This window comes from Frieseomelitta varia, unplaced genomic scaffold (genome assembly GCF_011392965.1).
Source record: "Frieseomelitta varia isolate USP_RPSP 00005682 unplaced genomic scaffold, Fvar_1.2 scaffold_729, whole genome shotgun sequence".
Taxonomy (NCBI): domain Eukaryota; kingdom Metazoa; phylum Arthropoda; class Insecta; order Hymenoptera; family Apidae; genus Frieseomelitta; species Frieseomelitta varia.
In genome coordinates, this window is record NW_025110511.1 from 33050 (window position 1) to 52855 (window position 19806).

Sequence of the window (19806 nt, forward strand, 5' to 3'; positions counted from 1 at the left end):
TAGATATATATATATACATACACATATATATATACATATACATATATATATATATATATATATCGTTGAGCAAAGCCGAAGGTACAAAAATCACCGGGCTCGCGCGACCATGAGCGAGAGGGGAGTTAGGAGGTTGGGCGTTGAACGGGCGATCGCGATGAAAATCGCGTCGTGTCACGGCCGCGCGGTCTCTCTACACGTTAACAAAAATAAGTATCGCGTCGAAGTTGGGCCGCTGACACGACGACGATCGTCAAACCCTGGCCAATTGGAGGATTGTGCGCGTATATTATGTGTGTACGTGTGCGTATGGACGTTTGTGTTCGTGTGTGTGTGTGTGTGTGTGGAAGCGTGCGCGCGCGACTAGTGGGGAGGGGAGATAAAGTTGGCCGCAAAGCTCCGTTCCCCGGGGAACGGCGCCAGGATGAAGGAGCTCGAGGAACTCGGGGGAAGCGTAGGTAAGCGTCGAGGAGGCGTTCGCCGCGCACACACTCGACGACAGGACGCAATTTCGGAGAAGCGCGCGCCGGGTACAATGACGCCGGTACGTTAAACCGGTGGATCGGTGGACGAGAAGCAGCGCGTGTCCACGAAAGAAGGACGCGTAGGAGAACTTATCCTGCCTTGCGAGACTTACAACTTACGTGCTAATACTTTGGGAATTATGCTTTCCTCGATCCTCGATCACATTGCGATTTTCTTTTCTTTTTCTTCTTCTTCTTCTTCTTCTTCTTCTTTTGTATACTCGACGACGATACCCCGTTTTATCATTTTTCTCCGCAAGTACTGTCGTTAAAAACTACTTAATTTTCTCCGACCTAAAATTTAAACACTAGCATTGGACGTGTGTTGGCTTCTGCCCGATCGCCTTTGATTTCTTTCTTTCTTTCTCGTATCGCGCTCGCGAATTCGATCGTCGCTTCGATCGCTCGTTTTTTTTTTTTCCCCCTTTCTTCTGCGTTATTATTGAACTTGGTGAATTTCGAGCGGATCGAGGTCAGACGAAAGAATCGGCGAATCGACAGCCGATCCGCGAATCCTTCCTTCCTCCCGAGAGGAACTTTCGTCCCGGATTCGAAAATAAATCAGAAGGGAATCGGTGTGCGCGCGATATTTGATCGTTAACATCCCTTTCCTTTTTCTCCTTTTTTTTCTTTTTTTTTTACGCGTAGTGTTCGCAGTTCCCACACTCGGACAGCGTGGGTGTGGACGGACACTAGGTGGGATTCGAGTCCTCGTAGGCCTTTTCGTAGTCTCGTCGACGAATCACCGCGAAGTGAGTCATCTGAAAGGTGTTGGTCTTCTTGCAGCCGCGCTCCAACGTGCCGGTCATGCTGTAACCCATGTTGAAGTCGCTGGACGACACGTTCGACGTCAGGTACAACTGACGACAGAAAGAAACAGGCATCGTTCACACCAATATCTGTCTGTTGCTGCTGTTGCTGCATGTATACGCGCAGCTAGAGCAAATGTGATTCTATGGTACTCTTCAAATCAAGGACATGGAATAAAATAAGAGAGAATAAAATATTTTCTTCCGAAAACGTGCACATTTTGTCGAAGTTCAATTCAACGAAGAAACGAAGAAGTGGAACGTTGAAGTGTGTACCTTGAAATCGGGATCGGTGGTCATTCGCTTAAAAGAACCGATAATATAAAGCGTGCCCGTTCCTGTGTCCACCATCTTTGCCTGAGTGCTGTACCTGAAACGAACGTTCATTCGATAAGTAATTTGACGGACGCGACGAAAGTAGTTATCAATAACGTGTCTGTGATTTTGTCCCAGACTTGGACGACTTAAACATTCGATTCAAGCTTCTAACGAAGGTAGTAGACGTGTTCATCAGCAGCAGTCGTCCGATGAAACATGGTAGAAAGAAATTGGCATGAAATTGACATATAATTCGACACGTTTCGAAACGTTGCAAGTACCTGTATATTTTTTGAAATTTAGAGGCAAAGAGGATCATCATTTAAATCAATAGAAATGGTATAAATTGCTCAAAATCATTCGAAATTAATTGCCTTTTAAAGAAACTAGTTGGAGAAACTTGGCAATTTATTTGTCATTTGTCAAATTGTTAAATTTACCTCATAAAAAAAAAAAAAAAAAAAATTCACGAAAACGTCTTTGCTCTACGATCTCGCTGCGTGCTTTCGCTTCGCTTTCCAAGTACGTGTATCGGTATATATGCGGTAGTGGCAATGATCGACCGTGACCTCCACCTCGGCCAGGTAAATTAAAAGGGCAAACACACAGAGCCGATTGTCAGAGATCAACATTTTCCAGCTGTTGCCGACTACTGCAGCGAGGGGGAGGCAGGCAGGCAGAGCTTTTGTCGCGAAAAAAAAACACACACACACGACCGCTCGCGGGTTTTCCGTGTAAGCGCTTTATCGCTTTCGTAAATCAGTAATACGATTACCGCCGGTGTCTCTCTCCACCATTGTGCTTTTGATACGGTCGTTACAACGTTCCGCGCGCCGAGCGAATAAATGCACAACAGCGCTTGGACTGAGAAACTTCACTCTGCTCTCGATCTAGCAGCCCAACGTCCGAGGAAATCGATCATCGAGCGCGGAAAGTGAGAGCAAGGTTGTCGCGGTAATTCTGTTACGTTCGACGATGTTCGAAGAATCAATTTGTGACGAATCGATGTAGCTAAATTGCATCTCGCGACTCGTTCAATTTTATTAATTAACGATATATATTGATTTATTTCGAATCGAAGCGTGCCAGCAGCAGGTACGCAAGAACACAGATATTTCGGGAAACTGAAACAAATAACTCGAAACGTTTCGAACGTCGCAGGTAATTTGTATTCGTTATTTTTAAATAACGAATTTGCGAACGGTGCAAATTTATTTAGAGGACTGGTCCGAAAGGAAACACTAGTTGTAAAGATGCAATTTATTGTTATTCGTTAATGTCAAATTTATTCTGGAAAATTAACGAGTACGAGGGTTGATTCTCGTCGAGACGGTAATGTCACGTCAACCGTCTATCGAAATACTGCTCAACGAAGATCGGAAAACCTTAAAAAAAGGGTGGGGAAAATCGCGAGACGGGAGTGAAGCGTGCCGCTACTTGGGCGTGGAGTCGTACGCGCGAAACGAGCCAAGAATAATTAATAAGGAAAGAAAGGTTGAGGTGGAGAAAGGCGGGGAAGAGAGACTCGAAAAGAGAGGAGGAGTTGGACCGTTTTGGCAAGCAGGGTCGAAAAGTGGAGGTGGGGGAGGAGGGGACGAAGGATAAACGGGAGGACAGAGGTAGAAGGGAGAGAAAGAGAGGAAAAAAAAAAAGAAGAAAGAAGAGAAAAGAAGGGAGAGCGAGGGCAGCAGCCCTCCCTGGTGACTCGAGGGGCTTATTCCGGCAAGCGCTTCAGCCCGGCGACGATCATTAAAAGTTTAAACGCTCTCCATTGAAGTGCGGCGGATCCAACACTCGGTTGAAAATCCACCGTGGCTGGCTGGTGCTTTGACTTTTCCTCCGGTTCTCGATTCGCTTCACAAAGGAAAGTTCCCAGCCGGAGCACCCTTTCGATGCTCCGAGCTGCCCGTCAACCAACCGGCTCGCATCGATTGCCCGCAGCCCTCCTCGCGTGTTGTCTCGCGACCAACAATTTCTTCGTACGCTGCCTTCGTCAGCCGCTCGTGACAAAAGAACGCGAAACGAACGAGTTTCGCGTTAGGATCGGTGACTAGAGAAGCGCGAGTCTTTGGCGACATTCGATCGCGAACCTCTTCTTTGCACACACGCACACTTTGTGTGCTCGGTTTCTAATCGAAACGCGGGCGAGTTGAACAACGTTGCACAGTTCGGCGATGGGCGTAATCGCGTGCTTTGACCGGTGTCGCGTGCGAGCTGGCAAACAGCGTCGTATTTGCCAGCCCGTACGAAAGTTGGAAGAGGTTCGAACCGGAGGATTCACTGACCGCCAAACCGGGTCGGTTTGTTTGCCCTGACTTGACGCGGTCTGCTCGCCACGCCGCGGGCGAAATTACTGGATGACGAGATATTTCGGAAAATTCGTCTGCTTTGTCGGAACGAATCCCCCGATATCTCGAGAAACTACGTTCGTGAACGAACGTGACACGCAACTTTCCTCTTCGAGAGACCGACCGACGGAAAGGTGCTAAAATTGGAATCGAGTCGCGCCGTTAGGAACACGTTTAGCAAATGGAAAGTTAGCGCCACTCGCGAATCGACACTCTTGGCGAATTTCTCGATTAATTGGCCGCCGAGTCGACGAGTTTCGGAAGTAATTGGCCAATACGAGCCGAGGCGTGTTGCGCTTATAACTCGCAACTATTTCTCAACTACGTTGACCCGGTCACGCCGGCGCGTCTCGAGTTCCCTTTTCGCGCGTGCACGATCAGCAATTAACGCGCGACGAACAAACGAAAATTAAATTAAACGTCCGCTTGGAATCGTGATCGAGTGCGGCGAATACCACACGCGTTGGAACGCAACGCGTGGTGGAAGTAGGGCAAACGGGCGTCGTCGCGAGAAACACGTCGAGGAACAGTTTGACCTCGTGACCTCGGGGGGGAACAAAGGGTTCGTAAAGAGGAAAACGAGTGGAAATAGTGAAATTTTCGAATGCGATCTTTGGCTGGCAACCACGCTGGTATCGTATGTATATATTCCAGCCACGTAATCCAAAAGCACGAATTTCATCAGCCACGGAATCACCCCAGGTCACGGTTCACGCGAAACCATCGTGGCAGCGTGTGTACGTGATCTTCCTCCTTCCACGAGCCAACATCTTCTGACACAACGTGCGGCCGTTCTGGCGCAGAACTCACCTCCTGGTTCCAGCAACTTCCACTACCTTGCATCGACTTCGACTCCACCAGAACGGCGTCAAAGTCCAGTAGGAACTGCTCGCGCTTCTCGCCCAGCCTTCCTCCGGAAACAGAAGCACCTGCGGCACACAGAAACGTACTCGATGCACTTCAACAGATACGCGCGATGGGCGAGCGAGACGTGAAAATTTCACGATCCGCTGAACGTAAAAATCGGACGAAGATGATGAAAAAAAATCGATCGGTGGGGGTTAGCTAAAAGAGTATGAAAGAGAGAGAGAGAGAAAGAGAGAGAGAGAGAGAAACGGGAGAAAAGGTGGTAAATTTCCTTCTTCGACGCTCGACAAAGGAACGCTTGGGGCGCGGGCGGGCCGCGACCCTCCTCTTCCTGGGGTTAAGCTTTCCCTCGCGTTCTCTTTAAACCTCCACCTCTGCGCGCGACCGATTTTCTCTCGTGCTTCAAGGAACTTCGTCGTGATTCGCTTCGCGCCTTCTTTCGCCTCCGTCGGTTCGTGAGCGCGATACGACGGAGAAAATGTCACGGCGACGCCGGTGGACTTCTCACCGAAATATTCCGAGAAATTTCGAGAGAAAAGAACTATTATTATTATCGATTGAGCGTCGAGCGACTCGCGCGGATAGTCGGTGAAATTCCCTCGGCAGCGAAATTTCTCGTCGCGAGCGGGAGAGGATAAGGGTAACGATAGAGCGTCGATACTAGCTCGCGGATCGTCGAGCGGAATCAGCTTGTTTAAGCCGGGACACTGAAACGTCATCCTCGGGGTATTTCACCGGCAGCGGAACGCGCGACAAAGCGGGGAAATACTTCCACGGGCGTTCCCTCCGTCGCGAACGCCCTCCTTTGAATACATCATCGCGTTCCTCTCGTTCGTTTTTCCGTCGCTAAACTCGGAGCATCGACCTCGCGTGCCGAGCGTGTATGTATGTACACAGCGTGTATGTACGTACACATGTACGTGTCCTCAAATTATTTGGCTATTGCGCTATTCGTATTCGGTAATTCGGTAGCTCGTAATTGTTTTTTCCCCGACGTACCAAAGTAATGGAATAATTTCGCGAAAACTCTCGAGTCGAGAGTTACGCGACACCGAGAGAGCAGCACGCTCTCTCCGACTCTCTCCCATGCGAGGATTCGGTAAGAGTGACCAGCTTGCCCAGCATCCTGCCTACTCTACGCACAGCGGATAACCGGTTAATCCGATAATCCGCTGCCACGGTCCATTGCCTCGTCGATCGCTCTATTCTCGTCCCTGGCTGTACGCGCCTCGCCGTTCTCCCTTTCTTTGCGTCGTCTCTTAACCCTCCCGTTTATCCTTCGAATGCTACTTGTTTACCACCCTCGTTCACATCACAAGGCTCTCCTTTCCATTCTTTTACATCCCTCCCACCGTATATTCATCGTATCGTGCATTTGTCGTGCTTCACCAAGAAATTCGTTCCAAGAAACTCGACGAAACTCGCCCCGGCGAATTTGCAATGTCCGATTCGATTCGACTCGAGTCAAGTCGAGCTCAAGTTCCTCTCCCCTCGAATAAGATTGGACCGCCGCTGCGGAGAATGTCAATGTTGCGAACTAAAGGCGAGATGAAGACACAAAGGGAGAAGAAGAAACAAAATGAAACAATGACGCCGACGATTGGATCGCGTTACGAGCTACGTGACGATAATGAACTCGACCGATCAACGCGTGGAACTTAACAGCCGAGTCCCAACAAGTTCGCCTCGAGTTCCCGGGCTCGCGCACGTTCCGAGGAATTGCGAGCTCCCCGCGGCCGTTTCCCTCTCTCGCGAGCACCGCCGCGGGAAAACTTTGGCCCAGGGGAATTGACGAGACGACGCGAGCGGAATTTTAACTAGAATCCGAAATGGCGAGGAATTTTCTCAAGGAATTTCTCGTTTACCAATTTCTCTCTCCTAGCCCGGCTCGCAGCCAGCGAACGGGGGGATGCTCGAGCGGTCGAGTTCGCCGAGAGGACAAAGCGCCGGGTATTTTCTGGGTTAGTCGCTCGAGAAAACGGTAGCCCGGTAACGCGATGCCGTTCCAGACGATAAATATACATATATACATACATATATATATATATGTACGTATGTGTAAGTCTATACGTTATATAGGTAAATTATACATACAGGGTGTCCCATCCTCGCAACCTTCTAAGTACTAACGTCCGATATATCGACACCTATGTAACATCTGAGAAAGCCGAATGTATTATTGCAAATAAATTATAATAAATTATTGGAAGACAACGCAGTCTTTATTTGAGTTGATTAACTTTGAAAATATAGGAACAATAATTTATATGGAAACATGTAAAATTAAGCTTCGTCTGGCGATTTAAATCGGTTCACTAGCGAAGGGGGATTTAAATACCCCGTCCTTGGAAGGTTAAAACTATTCATTGTAAACAAAAATGTTTCAAATAATAGAGGGCGTCCATAAAGTCTCCTTACAATTTCAAAAATTTATTGCAAAGACAAATGAAAAGATAGATAAGCGGAATTATTGCAAAATGAGAGATAAATATTTAAGTTTTCTTTTTTGCCTCGTTTAATACACCTCTTTATGAGCACCATTAAGTTGCACGAAGCACATCAAGACGGTACTCGATTTCTTGTTATGTTCGCTGCAGCATATCACCCATCAATGGTGGCAATGGCATCGGTGATCTTCTGCTTTAGATTAGTGATGTCACGTGCCTTTGTCCGATACACGATATTTTTAACATAATAGAGTGTCTTTACAATTTCAAAAATTTATTACAAAGGCAATTGATGAGATATCTTTATCAGATTTGTTCTATGTACTAAGTGGTTATCAAGGTATTTATCACATTGCATTTCAGGTACCCTGTTGATGAGTAAGATACTGTTAAACGAACCCCTTACGAAATGGCTACTCCTCAAGAGAAGGCAGAGTGTGTATCATGGCTTATTGAAACCAAATCGGATCTGCAGACTTAGCGAAACTTCAGAACCAAGTATGGAAGAGATCCGCCAATTCGTGCATGGCACGAGAAATTTATGGAGACAGGAACAGTGTTCGACAAAGGGATGAGTGGACGACCAAGAACATTCGAGGAGGACATCGATCGTGTAAAAAATCGAGTACCGTTTTGATGTGCTTCGTGCAACTAACGGTGCCCATATAAAAAGTGTATTAAATGAGGCAAGGAAAAACTTAAATACGTCTCATTTTGCAATAATTTCCACTTATCAGTCTTTTTATTTTGCCTTTTTGAAATTGTAAAGAGACCTTACCGACACTTAATAAATTTTTGAAATTGTAAAGAGACTTTACGGACACTCTGTATACTGTAGCATCGTAGGTCATCATCATCGGTTGTTGTTAAGTTATAACCCGTAATTGTAGTCGTTACATCTTTAGTTGCGTGTAATTATCCTAGACGGCCTGTAATGTTTGCCGATCGTAGGAAGATGTACAAGATGAAAGAAAGCGTGAATGCTGACGTGGAAGGTTTTTCTTTTTGAAAAGGGGAGAGTGTAAAAAAGAACAGAGTTGTGAGAAAGAGGTTATTCGATATTAGTCGTTAATGTGCGTTCATCATCTATCGTTTAATCACCAGAATTGTTGTTAAATAAATATTATTTATATTTAATCTCTGCAAGACACACGTACGTTATTTGAAACATGTTCCTCTACAACGAACAGTTTCAGAGAAAATTGCGCGGATAGCTTCATACGGGACACCCCATGTATAAGTATGCACAGAGATGCGAGTGCACGCGCGAGTGAACGTACACACGAGTAGAAGCTAGATTAAATCCGGTTTCTCTACGAAATCCCAGAAATCGCGGTACCCGCCGATCCGTGCAACGCGACGCGACGCCACGGTCAGCAATACTTTACACCTGCCACGCTACAAACCTAATTAGATACGACGGGCTTAATCTTGCACGCGTAATGGGGTCGTTGAACGAAACTGGTAACGATCTCTCCTCTCCTCTCCTCTCCTCTCCTCTCGTCTCTTCTCTTCTCTTTCGTTCGTTCATCGCAGGCAATGCCGCGCAAAATTTCGCCTCGACCCTCGTATCTCGCTTCTGTCGATCGTCGAACCGACTAATCCTAATTCGAATTTCCCGCCCCGTCCTTCCTCTCTTCTTCCCCTTCTCTTGCGCATCCGATTTAATAAACCAGGCTCCATCAGCTACTTTGTACTCCCATCTACGTACCGTCAATAAGAAAGAATCAATCTTCGAAACCAACGAACCTGCCTACGCTCGATTCCGATCGATCCCTTTCGGCATTTACCTGCCCCCCATCGGATCGGGGGAACGTTTCTCTTCATTTATGTTATGTCAGGGAATTCCCCAGTCAGGCGTCTATAGTTCCAGAACCAAAAGCGGAGAGTATTCTTTCTTCTACGAAATGGCACCGAAGAAGAAAAGAGAGGAGACGAGCGTCGACTGTTTCAGCACTAATATCATATATACAGTAGTGTAGTGATTTCATATAGTGCAGGGCTTGAATTTAATTGTAAATCTTTTATAAATATAAATTGTTTAGTAAACTTTCAACTTTTAAATTATTTCATTTCCCGTTTTAAATTCACTTATACATTAAAATTTTAATTAACTGTTATAAAAGTTCAATTTTTAACAGTTGCTTTATATTTGATTTGAACAAAGGTTCCAAAGGAACATTTATCTCTATGACAGATATTTTAAAGTAAAATGTAAACGTTTGTACTCTTTTTCACTCACAACTGGCATTATTTAAAGAGTTGAAAACATGATAAATATAGATGAGTAAGTAAGTCGGGATTTTTATGCAATTATGTGATTCAAGGTTTTAACCTCAAACCTATGTAACACTTAACGGTAAAGTTGTTTGAAAGAGACTTAAGTAGAAAAAAATAAGTTTTCTATCTATGTATATATATATATATATATATATATATATATATATATATATATATATATATAAGTTTGAGTATATATAAGTAGAAAAAAATAAGTTTTCTATCTATATGTATAAGTTTTCTATCTATCTATATATATATAAGTATATAAAGTAGAAAAAATAAGTTTTCTATCTATATATATAAGTTTGAATATAAAGTTTTCTATGCATATATATATATAAGTTTCAGTATATATAAAACTGTTTTCCTAGAACAGAAAACTTAAAAGTAAGAAAATATCTGTTATATCAGGACTAATATATTATGTTATATAATATAAACATGAGAACAGAACTAATATAATATGTTATATCAGAAAATTTTAACAGTTTCATTCGCAGCCCTGCTCGTAAGACCGAAAACGGATGCTTAAGAGAGGTGGTGTATTCTGCGAACTGGCATCGAAAGATAGAGCGGGAGTAGTCCCAATTTCAACAAAATTGGTAAGGACAAGCGACAGACGCTTAACCGGGGGAAAATTGCGGACAGTTAACTAGGGATTTGCTGTAATTGCGGAAAAAATCACTTGCTCTGTCCAACGACACATTTTGTCCCGAAAATGACCAGTCTCCCTAATCACGCGATCGGGAAGGATACAAAAAGGCCCGACACTGTTGAAAATCCTTCTACTCGCTACTAGTCTACCTTTCGCGCAGTCGCTCCAGCATTCACCCCCTTAGCGTCCGTCATTACTATCCTCGCCGCGTGTTCCTAAACGATCCAACGAATTCATTTCCCATCTGCCCGATCCCCGGGATTCGACCGGTCGAATTCGATTGTGAATTCGACGCGAGTCCCGCAGGTTAACAAGCCATCTTTCGTTGATCGTATCGAGCAGCGAAGCTCGCAGTGCCGTGAAGCAATTAAGCGGCGCATCGTCGACTCGTTAGCGTTGAAATTACGTTTCAGACGGCCAGCTCTCGGCCAGCTAAACTAAAATCGTGCGATTCGACTTTGATGGGCCGTGTACCGATGGGCAAAAAGGAAGGAAAGAAAGAAAGAAAGAAAGAGAAAACCGCTGGTTAGAGGCCATCAGGTGACAACGAGACGACCGACCGAGGATCAACTCGCGCGCTACCGCGTGGTCACGACGCGGTATATCGTTCGATCTCTCGCGAGATCTCGGAAAGAGAAATCGAGGGGAAAAGGCAGAGTTTAGTTTCGAGATAGGATTCGTTTTTTTTTTTTTTTCTTTCTTTTTTTTTGGTGGCGATTCGATCGTTGAACGATCGGCGATTGTACCAGTGGTTGGGAGAGGGAATGGGTGTGAAAAGAGAGGCACGAACGGTGGATAGTAGTAGATAACGGGTGACGGGTGACGGGTGACAGGAAACGGGTTGTGGGATAGAGTAGACGGGCGACGGAAACGGAGGATGGGAAATACCCCGGTAGGGTTGAAGCGCGCTGCGCTGCAGGGACTTAAACAAAGGAGGGTCGTTAGAAACAAGTGGCGCCGATTAAAAACGCCGACGCCACTCGCTGGCGACGCATCGACAAACACGTCGTGTTTCGCGACCAACTTCGTTTTCTCCTTTTCTCTCTCTCTCTCTCTTCTCTCTCCCTCTCTCCGTTCCGTTTTCGCTGTGTTTCTCACGCGAGACGCGACGTCCCGATGGAATATCCGCGTTTCTTTCTCTCTTTTCAGCCGTGATAGCATCGACGATCGTCGGTCGCGAAAAAAAAAGAAAAAGAAAAGAAAAAATCTGAAAATTCCCATCCCAGAAAAAGGTACCTGGGAGAAACTCCTTGGAGAAGCTCCTTGGGAAAGAAAGGAGAGGAGGCGGAGGCAGCGGAACGTGGAAATGTAGAACGAAGGAAGGAGGAAGAGGGGAAGAGTAGAAACGCGGCGGTGAGAAGTAATCGCGAATCGTGACCGCGGTGGAAATCTCTCTAGGACGTCGATGAGGAGAGAAAAAAAAGATCTAGCCCCGTCCCGCCTCGCGTTGGTAACGCGGTAACGTCCTGCGACCTACATCAACGAAAGCGAGGATACATTATTACTATCATCGGAAAGCAAAGCTCCGATGGTGCGACGGCCGCAGGGTGTTTCAGGGTCGGTTGCCATGGCAATGCGCTGGGACAGCCACGGGGTGCAGCCTGGAATATCCACCCTCTTGCCTCTTTTCCGCGATTCACCCTGCTGCCCCAACTCTCCCTCTCTCCCTCTCTCTCTCTCTCTCTCTCTCTCTCTCTCTCTCTCACTCACTCACTCACTCACTCCCTCCTGGAGCCCCATACCGTCCTACCACCTCGCCAGTACCCCGTTTCCTCGCCCCACATCCTTTCCTCGTCGCCCATCTCCGTTCCTCCCGCCGTCCTAACCTCTGAATCCAGCTCCTCTCTCTGCCTTCCTGCAACCCCTGGCCCCTTGACTCTCCGCCCCCCAGCCCCATTCCTATTCCCATCCCCATCCTTCCGTCACCACGGCGCCGTAGTCATTCGGTTGCCGTTCCTGCTCCTGCCACACTACGCTTCCAGTTCTCCTCTCTACCCTTGTCCGGCCTCCTTCCATCGCGCGTCTCTCCTCATATCGTTACCTCACTGATCGAGGCTCTCTCTCTCTCTCTCGCGTCTCCTTCGTACCGCTTCGTCTAATCGTACTAGTAGCGCGCGCTTTATTTCGTCACAGCGGATATCATCAGGTCGCGTGCTTTGTCTCGTCGTCGAGTCCCCCGTCGCGATCGATCATGCGCGAGACCGACGCACGCACACCGGTTGATGTGAATGTAATTCGTCCGCAGATTCATCTTCGCGCTTTTCCTTCGCCTACCTACAATTGCCTACCTTAACTCTCCCGCGATATTACCCCCGGATGAAAGAAAGAAATCGAGCCGATTCGCGGCTTCGTCAAAAAGGATGTTACAATAGAATACGTAGAAACTCTATTCGGCTTCCGACCTAATCCGCGCTATCCTACGCGAAGAAAAGAATCGAGAATCGTTTCTTCTAGGCGATGCTGGTTTTTCACCCAGTGGGTGAATTCCTCTTCATACGGATGGTTCATCCGTTATCGGAGCTTTCCAACGTCCCTTGGCTCGAGAACAAACCTTGGCTCTCTCTCTCTCTCTCTCTCTCCGGACTCTGGTCCGATTCCATCGATCCCGATACCGCAATCGAATCCGGTATTTCCCCTCTTTTTCGCGCACACGCGTGCACGTAACACGTAATTGGGATATCGACCTTCCGACGTGGCAATTTTCTACCTCGAAATCGAATCAAACGCCGACAGAATCTTTGTCCGTAATCTTATCAGATTATATAAGGACGGGTGATATTTCGTATGGTAACGGTTCGTTTGTTTCAACAGGATCCCGACGGATCTCGACGAGAAGTCGATACGAGGAACGAGGAGGACACATTTCACGGACGCAGCGTTTCATTCTCCCATTCCCGCCCGTTGTCTCGGACGAAATAAACTCCGCCCGGATGAAACTGCAAGCCCTGAAGCTCGTCGGTCGTTTATCATCCGCGTGATCGTTTGCGGCAAAGCGAAACGGAACCGGGGCCCAGGTTTTCGAAGCGATGCACGACAAGCGCCAGGGCGACAAAAACTGGGCGACAAAAAACGATAGCGAGCTGATGGACGATTTTCTCGTTACCGAGAACGGTGCTCGAGATCGGTCGATTTTCCCCGATTTTCGGAATTAAACGCGAGGTAGATATGGTACGGGCAACGTCTCGCGATTCTTTCCTCCTTTGCTCCCTTTTCTTTTTCTTTTCTCTCTCTCTTTCTCTCTCTCCTTTTTAGAAAGGCACCGCCACTGTGACTCTTTAACTCGCGTGAAAAGGGAAAGGAGGAAACGAAACCCCCTTTCATCCGAGATATCTTTAATCGTAAACCGCCGGCATAAAGAACCGTCTGCGACACTGAAAGTCACTGAGAGGTCACCGCCTAAGCCATTCATCCAGCTAGACAATGCCCACCCCTTTTTATCGAGACTGCCGACGCGGTGCTGTACGCGTTCGCGTCTCTCCACCGTGGACCATCACCATCCCCTCTCGCAGCGAGAGCAACGCAAAATGAAACGTCCAACGACCGAGACGGGAGACAATGGACGCGTCACGTGCGGATTTCTTTCTTTCATCTTTTTTTTGGGGGAGGAAAAATTCGAATAGAATTTTTTCGCAATCGCTATTCAAAAAAAGACCGTCTCTCTTGCTCTCTTTCTCTCTCGGGTTGAAAAGCAAAGACGCGAGACATTTCTGTTTAAGAGGGTCTTTAATATGCAGATAACGAAATTAGCCAGGGAAATCATACTCATCCATATTCAAAAGATTCGGCCGGGAAGAATGACTATCCAGCCGGATTACGGGATCCAGCAGACACGGGAACGAATTATCCGGTTGTCTCGCGATTTCATCCACGTTGCGTGTTCGTTGTCGCACGAACGTTACACTTTCTGTCGCGATACACGTGTATACGTGAGGCGAGGAAGAAGTTCTCGGCGGACGGCCGAGGGATAAACAGCTGTCGCGATAAACTCTACGAACGTAAGCTTTTTTTCGTCAGACGCGATATTTCACGGACGATCGGAGTACGTACTATCACCCTGTTTCGATTCGCCGATTCGAAACGGAAAGAACACCCGTCAGTGTGCACGTTTCGCCGTTTGTGTGCGCGAAACGTGGATTCCGGGAGGTGAGAGTACGAGAGAGGATAGAATGGCGCGGGGGGCGAGAGGGGGGGGGAGGTAATAAATGGACGCGATGAATAATAACTTGGTTATTGAAAGAAAATTCCGGCCGATACGAGTTCTGAAACTCCGAAACATTAGCCCAGTTCCAGAAGCAACGCGGCTAAGGAAGATCGGCTATCCTCTTTACTCCACCCGGTCTTCTCTCTTTTTCGCCCTTTCGCCTCCTTCGCCGAGTTCTCCGAGAGAGCGTACGCTCTCTCTGGCCGCCGCTGCCGATGAGCCAACGTCCCAACCTACCAACCTTCCCGGCCTCCGTGCCTTGCCTCCAAGCCACGTCCGCATAATGGCTATTCAGATAGCGAATCGATTTATTTCCCCAGGGGCTTTCGGATACTTGGAACCTTCCTTTCTCTCTCTCTCTCTCTCTCTCTCTCTCTGTTCCTCTACTTCACCTCGTGAACTTGGAACGGATCTTTCCTCGAGAGAATTCGAGAATCCTTTCGAGAAGCTCTTCGAACCAAATCAAATCGTCAAAGAGACGTTTCGCGAAAGTGACCAAGGTTGAAAAGCTTGGTGCTCAAAGTGGAACAGTACGTCCAGGTCGTGGATTCGAAACGCGGATGGAAAAGAGAGATCGTAAGAAGGGGAACGTCAACTACCTTACCTTGTTCGGGTACCCGTTGTATCGGAGAAGCTTCTTGCAGCATTTGCCGCGGTTCTCGTAATAAAACATCTGGACCATCTCTGCGCGATCGGTGGCCGCGCTGACGGTGAACGGCGCACCGTCGGTTCCTCCGAAGCTCCTCGACGAGGAGGCTGCCGACTGCTGCTGGGCCGGTGATTCCCGGCGGCCGATCGGCACGCACGGGCACCACCCCGAGACCATCACCACCACCGATCGACCCGGATCCAGCCCGATCCCCACGTCTTCCGCCCTACCTTCGCGATCCTTCTTTCTCTCGCGGGACGTTGTTTCTCATTCTTCCTCCCTCCACCTCTTCCTCCTTCTTCCTTCTTTCCTTCTTCTTTTTGATCCTCTTCGCGCTGCACTCCTCCCCTCTTGGCCCCACCTTCACCCGATTCACCGTTTCCCTCTTCGTCGGTCGGCCTCTCCGTCCCCCGGCGTCTTTCCACCTTTCTACGGCTAATTCTCCACAGTTCTTTGGCACTTCGTTTCCTCGACGAATACTTTAGGACGTATACTTTCGTTGACATTGACGCAGTCTCCCCGTCGGCGCGATCATTGCCACCTCGTCTGCCACGCGAGACCGCTTCTCCGTCGCCACCTCGTTCCGCCGTTACTGAAATTTCTCGTCACTGCCCTTCGAATCGCCGATGTTCCTCGCGGGTTTCTCGCACACGACCTGCGGGGGAAAAAAAATCGACACTCGTGTCAAATCGTAAGCGAACTTCTGCGCGAATTTCTGAAAACTTTCTTTGCACTCGATTTATTTATTGTAGCGTTGTTGGGCGTAGACTTGTATTTATTTTTAGGAAAGTCAATAACGAATGAATTGAAACAAAGAGGGAAATAAATAAATTAAGAATTAAAAATGTTATTGCGTAGTAAATACAATTAGAATTGAAATAAAGAGGAAAATAAATAAAAGAAATGAATTAGAGTAAAGAGAGAAAGATTCCGTGCACGGAATTGCTCGTGACCACAAACCGTACCGATAAACTAACAAAACTTGGCAAACTATTGCTCGAATGCCACATGGTGTTTTACAGTTATTTCATGTTGCCAGTATGCACGTGTTTCAGAGTAAATTAGTACAAATCAGCATGGCATAGGAGTGCAAAGGGTTAATTTAATTAATCGACTGATTGAAAACGCGCTTTTCCCTGAGGAAAATTTAAGGACAAAGAGTTCGAGATGCATCGTGCACGAATAATCTCCATTTCAGAGTGAAACCCTAGTAGAAGGAACGAGCGTACGCCCGGAAGCGATATCCTCGTGCTCCTGTACGAAAGAACGTCGCGCGATGGGATTCGATTACCTCGGTAATCTCTAAACCAGCCATCCGGTCGTATCTTCTACCAAACGGAAGTCGAGGAAACCGATGAAATCGATCGTCCGATCGATGGCGACCGACACACTCTCCGTGAAATTAATCGACGAAGAGAACACGGACGTGACAACGAGCGGAAAAGTGATTTTGTAGCGACACGCTCGGACCGATAGATCGGCTTAATAATTTTATTGCGTTCAGACACATTGTATTTACATTGTTTTCTACGAGAAATTTCGGAAGAGAAATTCGACCACGCGGCAATGCGAGCACGAGAAAAAGAGAGAATGAGAGAGAGAGAGAGAGAGAGAGAGAGAGAAAAGGAAACTACACGCGCGAATTTGCAATTCATGAGAGGAGCCGACGTAGTATTTGTCGTCGGCGAAGCAGCGATATTTGCAGGATACGCTAGGCGACCCAGTTCAAGGATGGAGCTTAGCGCCTGCTGCCTAGTACCTCGCGACTTTTATTTCTTTTCCTTTTTCCCTTGCTCTCTCTCTCTCTCTCTCTCTCTCTCGTCTACTCCCTCGCGACTAACTTGGCGACGTACTCCGAGCACTTATATACACAGTTCGCAGCTTTCTCGCGATACAGAGGGAGAGACACCGATTAAATTTGAAAACTGAAAGCTGAATTGAGAGAGGCGAGAATAAGAAGTAATAAATTCACTTCCGCGTTGTACACGTTTGAAAGTGTAACAACGCGTTCCGTTTAAAGACCGGCGCGTTTTTTAAGCGCGAGACCGATTCATAGGAGCATCGAAAAATGTTTGTTCGAACACGAACTAAATAAAGTATAAAGTATAATATTTGTGGGAAAGAAATTAAAGTGCAAGGTTACAGTAACCGACGCGACAAAGAAGACGCAAGCTTCTATTAATATGCTTTGTTAAAAATATATATTCCAGTATCTAAAAATATACTGTTATGATTGTACAAAATTCCCGTTGAAAAATCATCATATAAATTAGTTTGTTTCGACTACTTTTGTGATTCTAGTGTTAATAGATATTCAATAATGGAACATTATTTAATTATATAAACACAACAAAGTTGCGTACGGCTCGTTGCAATTAAGGTTATATAAACATAACTTTAATTGTAGCGAAAACCCGTGCACAGGGCTGTGATGAATTCCACTTCGATACAATAAACTATTGTTCTTTATTGACGAGACGCAGACTACAGGCTGGACCAAAAGTCACTTCCTACTGAAATAAATCCGTAACTTTTTCGTTACATGTCTGATAAAATTTTCTCTTTAATATTCATGTTTGATAAAATAGGTTCCTCATTCTATTTTGATGTTTTATTGAAAAAAAAAAAAAAAATAGACGAGGAAAAAACTTTTAGCCCATCGTTTGCTAATTGAGACTGCCTCCGTGATCACTTGATAATCTTTATCTCTTTTCATCTCTCGATCTCTTTTTCCCTGTTTTTGCATTTAGCCCGCCAGTCCTCCTCGGCTCGACCTCGCGAAAATTTGCGAAAAACCGTGTACACGGCGCGAAACGACGATCCGGATGTTTAACGACCGCAAAAACTATCCGAGTGTTTTATATACGGAGCTCTCGATAGAGGATGACCGATTGGCTGGCGTGGCGATGCACCGCGCCGGAGAGACAGAGCGGGGCGGAATGCGGCGAAATGGAAACCGCAGGTTCGCCGAAACTCCCCGGGAAATCGGAGGGGAAACTCGGCTCGGTTCCTGGACCGATCCGCAGCGCTGGTCCAGAAATCGAATCGCGGATCGGTATCGAACCGATGCGGTTTTATTCCGCGAGCAGCCGAGCTCTCTGGATTCTCCGGTCCGCCGATCTTTTTAAATTTTCAATCCCGCTGCGGGGCTACGTAAACGCGACACTGCGCCGCGCCGTGGAAAAATGTTCATTGCACGCGACAGCAGTAAAACCGTGCCGAATTCCCCCGGCGAACGTCGGTCTCTTTCGCGCGCGTTACGTGACCGTCATCTTGATGCCCCCTCTTACGCGATTACCAGTTTGTAAAATCCTCTCGTCTCGCGCGAGGGTGGACTCGACTTCTTGGCGAGCATCTCTATTAGTCGTTGAACTACGAATTGTCAATTGAACAATTGTCAAATTGGTAAAAGTAGACCAATAAGTAGACGGATAATTTAAGAATTCAATTCGGACAACTTGGAAACGAGATTCGGTTCAAGGCGTGCTGTGTGCACGCGTCAGACGAAAAACGATGGAATTTTTACGCGTGCGAAATTCCGCGTACGAAAGCCGAGCGGGATACAAATCGCGGTGGCGTTTCACTCGGTGGGCGAACGATTTCGCGTAATTACGATCGTTCTGAAAAAGGAAAAAAAGAAGGGAAAAAAACGCGCTTTAAAATCGCGTCAGAGAAACGTCAATGAATTGAGCCTCGTTAATAATTGAACGGCAAGCTTCGAGCGATTCCGTCGATCGTTGTGAACGATTTGAACGTGAGAAAACGGACGTGAATCCATCGTGAAACGAACATCGACACGCGAAGAGAGAGAGAGAGAGAGAGAGAGAGAGAGGAAAAGAAGAAACGCACAAAACTGTTCACGAAAAACTGCGAGAGAATCTCGGACAATGTGTAAAACTAAATACGCAGAGAACGGCTTATCTCACGGTACGATTTCAGCGATTATCGCAAAGTCTAGTCGCCTAGATTGGTAATCGACCTAAGCTAAGAACAACGGGAGTAACTCGGCTGGGTCAATGGTCAAGGATCAACTGTCGATTCTCGACGCTCCGTCCGTAAACGCGTTCATCGTACAATATCAAAAAGCCACGAACCATATTTCCCAGCGAAGCGTATACGTATACGTAAACGTTTGAACCTACCTCGGCACGAGGGTGGTCGATGCACGGTCCTGGATCAAGTCCGTAGCAAAAAATCCAACATTGCCGCGTTCACGGTTTTTCCTTCGGGGAGGGGAAAATTCAGCCTCGAACATTCGCTCCAGCGGCGTCGACTCGGCGGTCGCGTAGAATGGCACGAGTCATGGGAAATGAGCAGGGAAATACGGAGGAGACGGAGAGTGCGTACGAAACTGGGAGAAAGCGAGGAGAAAGAAGAAGGCGGATCGTGATGTAGAGAGAAAACGTTGAGCGCGAAGAAAGAGTGGAGGAGGGAGAGACAGAGACAGAGAGAGAAACGAAGAAAGAAAAAGGAGAGACAGACAGAAAGAGAAAGAGAGAGAGAGAGAGAGAGAGAGAAAGAGAGAGAGAAAGAATGGACGAAAAGAGAGTCCGAGAGAGAGAGAGAGAGAGAGAATTGTCGAAAGTGTGACGAGATTTCGACACTTGGACGAGGTCGTGAGAGTCGAATTCGGTCTCGACTCGGGGCGACTCGGGAAGGCGACTGGGAGAGGAAAAGAGGAAGAGGAAAGCGAGGATCGCGCGCG

The 19806-nt window shown here is 47.0% G+C and overlaps 1 protein-coding gene across 1 annotated transcript; it reads right to left on the minus strand.

Annotated features, from left to right (window-relative positions):
• Nucleotides 1-344: 344 nt before the first annotated feature.
• LOC122535501 lies at nt 345-19583 on the minus strand. The gene is made up of 5 exons (XM_043667081.1): nt 19244-19583; nt 15057-15756; nt 4810-4928; nt 1610-1703; nt 345-1384 (listed from the first exon to the last, which is right to left on the minus strand). The coding sequence occupies exons 2-5, from the start codon at nt 15276-15278 to the stop codon at nt 1217-1219; spliced, it is 603 nt and encodes a 200-aa protein (XP_043523016.1). The 5' UTR covers nt 15279-15756; nt 19244-19583; the 3' UTR covers nt 345-1216.
• Nucleotides 19584-19806: the final 223 nt, after the last annotated feature.